The sequence below is a fragment of the Emiliania huxleyi genome (genome assembly GCF_000372725.1).
Source record: "Emiliania huxleyi CCMP1516 chromosome Unknown EMIHUscaffold_203, whole genome shotgun sequence".
NCBI lineage: Eukaryota > Haptophyta > Isochrysidales > Noelaerhabdaceae > Emiliania > Emiliania huxleyi.
Window position 1 is genome coordinate 140576 of NW_005200571.1, and position 3043 is coordinate 143618.

General features: G+C 66.6%; 1 protein-coding gene across 1 annotated transcript; it reads left to right on the forward strand.

Moving 5' to 3' along the window:
- Positions 1-2452: 2452 nt before the first annotated feature.
- EMIHUDRAFT_234342 (Hypothetical protein) lies at positions 2453-2989 on the forward strand (the record flags this gene model as incomplete). The annotated part of the gene is made up of 1 exon (XM_005781349.1): positions 2453-2989. One exon carries the CDS (start codon positions 2453-2455, stop codon positions 2987-2989), a length of 537 nt encoding a protein of 178 aa, XP_005781406.1.
- Between the last annotated feature and the right edge of the window lie 54 nt (positions 2990-3043).

Consider the following 3043-nt stretch of genomic DNA (forward strand, 5'->3'; position numbering starts at 1 on the left):
CAGACACGGGCGCTGAGAGGAGGGTGTGTCGGAGGGTGTCTACCGGGCGCTGCGACGACGTGGCGGGAGGGCAGCGGCCCGTGCGCGCCGTGTAGCTCCCAGTGTGGACGCACGAGGCCCACATCTCCGCACATCTCCCCGTATCTCCCCGTATCTCCCGACATCTCCCGAGATCTCCCCGGATCTCCCCACATCTCCCCACATCTCCCAGTGTGGACGCTCGACACGCCGCATGCGACGGACACGTCTCGCACGCCAGTGTGCCCTCGCTTGGGGGCTTGGGGGGTGCTTGGATGGGGGATGTGTGAGCCGGAGACACAGACTGGGCGCGCGCCGGGTACCAGGGGAGAGAACTTCTCCTCGACCACCTCGTTGCGCACAATCTTGCGCGAGCGCCGCTTCCGCTTCAGCGTGTGCACCTGCGCCGTGCCGCGGGAGCAGTCACACAGTCACACATGGTTGTTAGACGCGGTGCTCACCTAGCACAGAGAAGAGAGCAGAGCCGCACAACATGAAGAGAAGGAGGACTGCGGCCGCCACGCCCGCGCCCCCAAGCAAGCTAGTCGGGGCAGTGTCACGGGGCGGTGTCCGGAGGAAGAGAGCACGGCACGCCGGGCGGCAGAGCACGTCCGGGAGGCAACATGGGCTGCATGCTCCTCCGCGGCGCCATGTCCGGGCTGGAGGCCTCCACGGCGGTGTGGGAACCCGCTCGGGCTGCAGCTCTAAGAGCAGGTGGCAGAGGGACGCTCCCTCCTCCACTCCGTGAGCTCAGCGGCGGAGAGGGGTGTGTGGAGGCGCGTGGCGCGGCGGCAGGTGCGCGCGACGCAGCAGTGGAGGCGCGTGGCGCGGTGGCGACGCGCGGGGGAAAGAGCGCGGCCGGCGAGGCGAGAGGGAGAGGGAGAGGGACGGCACCGGCGCGAGGCGCATGCGGTCGCGCTCCGTCATGAGGGCGGACGGGTCGTCGGGCCGGACGAGCACGCCGGCGGGATCCTCCTCGTCCTCGCTCGCCGCCATCACTACTCGCCGCTGCAGCGCCGCCGCGTCCATCCGCCCTCGCGCGGCTGCGCTCGCGCCGTCCTCCGCCGCCGCCGCGCAGATGCTGGCATCGCCGCGGCGGCCGCGGCAATGTGGCGCGAGGAGGTAGCCGGCGATGGGCGCCCAGGCGGCCGCGCCTCCCACCCAAAAACCGGTGGCAAGGAAGAGCATGCGCTCCATGGAGCAGTAGAAACTGAGAGCCTGGACAGCTGGCCTGGAGAGCTTTCAGACAAACAACCGGGGGCGCTCGAGCGGGCGGGCACGCGGGACATGCACAGGCGCCAAGGGGCGCAGCGCCGACAATCACGGCGGTGATTGCGGCGCAGGTGGGGGGACGGGAAGTCCGTCGGCGTTGCCGGGGGCCCAAGGAAGCGCGAGGGAAAAATTCCGCCGCTGAGGGCGCTCGTGCGGCAATAGCCGGGTGGAGGGGGGAGCGTGCCGGACGGGGCGTCGTCGCGCCGTCCGATGGTCTGCTGCCCCGCGCAGCAACCGTCGGGCGACGACCCGGGGGCCAAAAACCCGGCGACGACGGCGCTCTGGATGGGGCGTGACCTCCTGCCTCCAACCTCCTTCCTTTTTGAGCAGGTGTGACGCCGCGCGAGCGACGCTCCGAGATCGCCCGAGATAGCGCGGCGCGGCCCCGAGATCGCCCGAGATCGCGCGAGATAGCCCGAGATCGCGCGGCCCGGCCCGGGGCGGGGTGGATGGGTTGGGAGCGAGGGGGCGGAAGTGTTCAGTGCGGTAGATGGTCAGCTCGAGGCGCGTGAGCCGGACTTGTGAGCCGGACCACCCCCTCTTGAACCCTGCGTTGTTGAGCCAGGACTCAACATACTCGGGCTGTCGCCGTCCCAAACTGTCACTCCCCTCTCTCCCGGCCGGGGTGGGGCGCGCGCGGGGGCGGCGGGTGTGCGGCGAGTGTGCGGGATGCCTGTGGGCCCGAGAGCGATATGCCATGTCCGCCTTGCGTTGTTTCATAACATCGAAGGCTAAGCTCACAAAATATGCGAGAGGGCAGACGCAGAGGGGGGGGCGGGGGGGGAGAGCGGAGAGAGAGAGCGCGCGCGAAAGTAGAGCGGAGCTGTGAGTGTCCGCCCGCAGGCGCATTGGTTGTATACCGAGGCGGTGCCCGGTGCCGAGCGCAGGCGGTGCCACAGGTCTGCCATTGGTATAGGAGCAGCAGGAGGTTAGGTTATAGGTACGCTCTACGGCTTTAGCCTCTCTACAGCGACACACAGACACAGATCACAATAAATAAATAAATAAACAAAGAGCTGGACAAATACCAAATTCCAAATCGCAAACATAGAAACCCAAACACAGGCGGCGACGTGGCATACGAGCTCATAGGAGAGGAGGCGCACAACTTCCAAGGACGCACGAGCGAGAAGCACGCACACAGCCATGACGATGATGATTGATGCGCGTGAACGCCAACTCCCCGGCACAGGCCGTGAAGAGCCGCGCACGCGGGCCGACGATTACGCAGCTGCGTGCCAAGCAGGCCGCTCTTGTGGCCGCAGCTGAGCTCGCAGCTTCGAGTAACGCCGAGGCGAGTGTGGTAAGGCACTCGCCCGTCGACGAAGCCAAGCGGTGGGCAAGCGGCAAAGGCCGCAAAGTGGGCTTCTCAAAAGCACGTGCCACCTTCCGTGGCGGCGGCACGGGAATCGCGGCGACGGCCGCGAAGCACGACTCGCTCATCAAGAAGGCCCGCTGGCGCGGCACCGAACAAATTGCCCGGGAGACTCCGGCGGGCTCTGTGTCCGTAGTGACGATGCCGCACCGCAAGGACTTCGCCTCCGACAAGGAGCACCAAGTGAGGTTTAACCTGTGGCTGAAGGCGGACGGCTTCAAAGGCAAGGTGATTCTTTTCGCAGCAGCGTTGAATAAAACGGACACACCAAACAAGGGGTGGGAGAAGGACAGGGTCCCCACCTGCGCGAGCAGGATCTTGTAAGGACTGATTGATTGATTGATGGGAAGGCGAAACACAGTCCGACCAACGACTGGG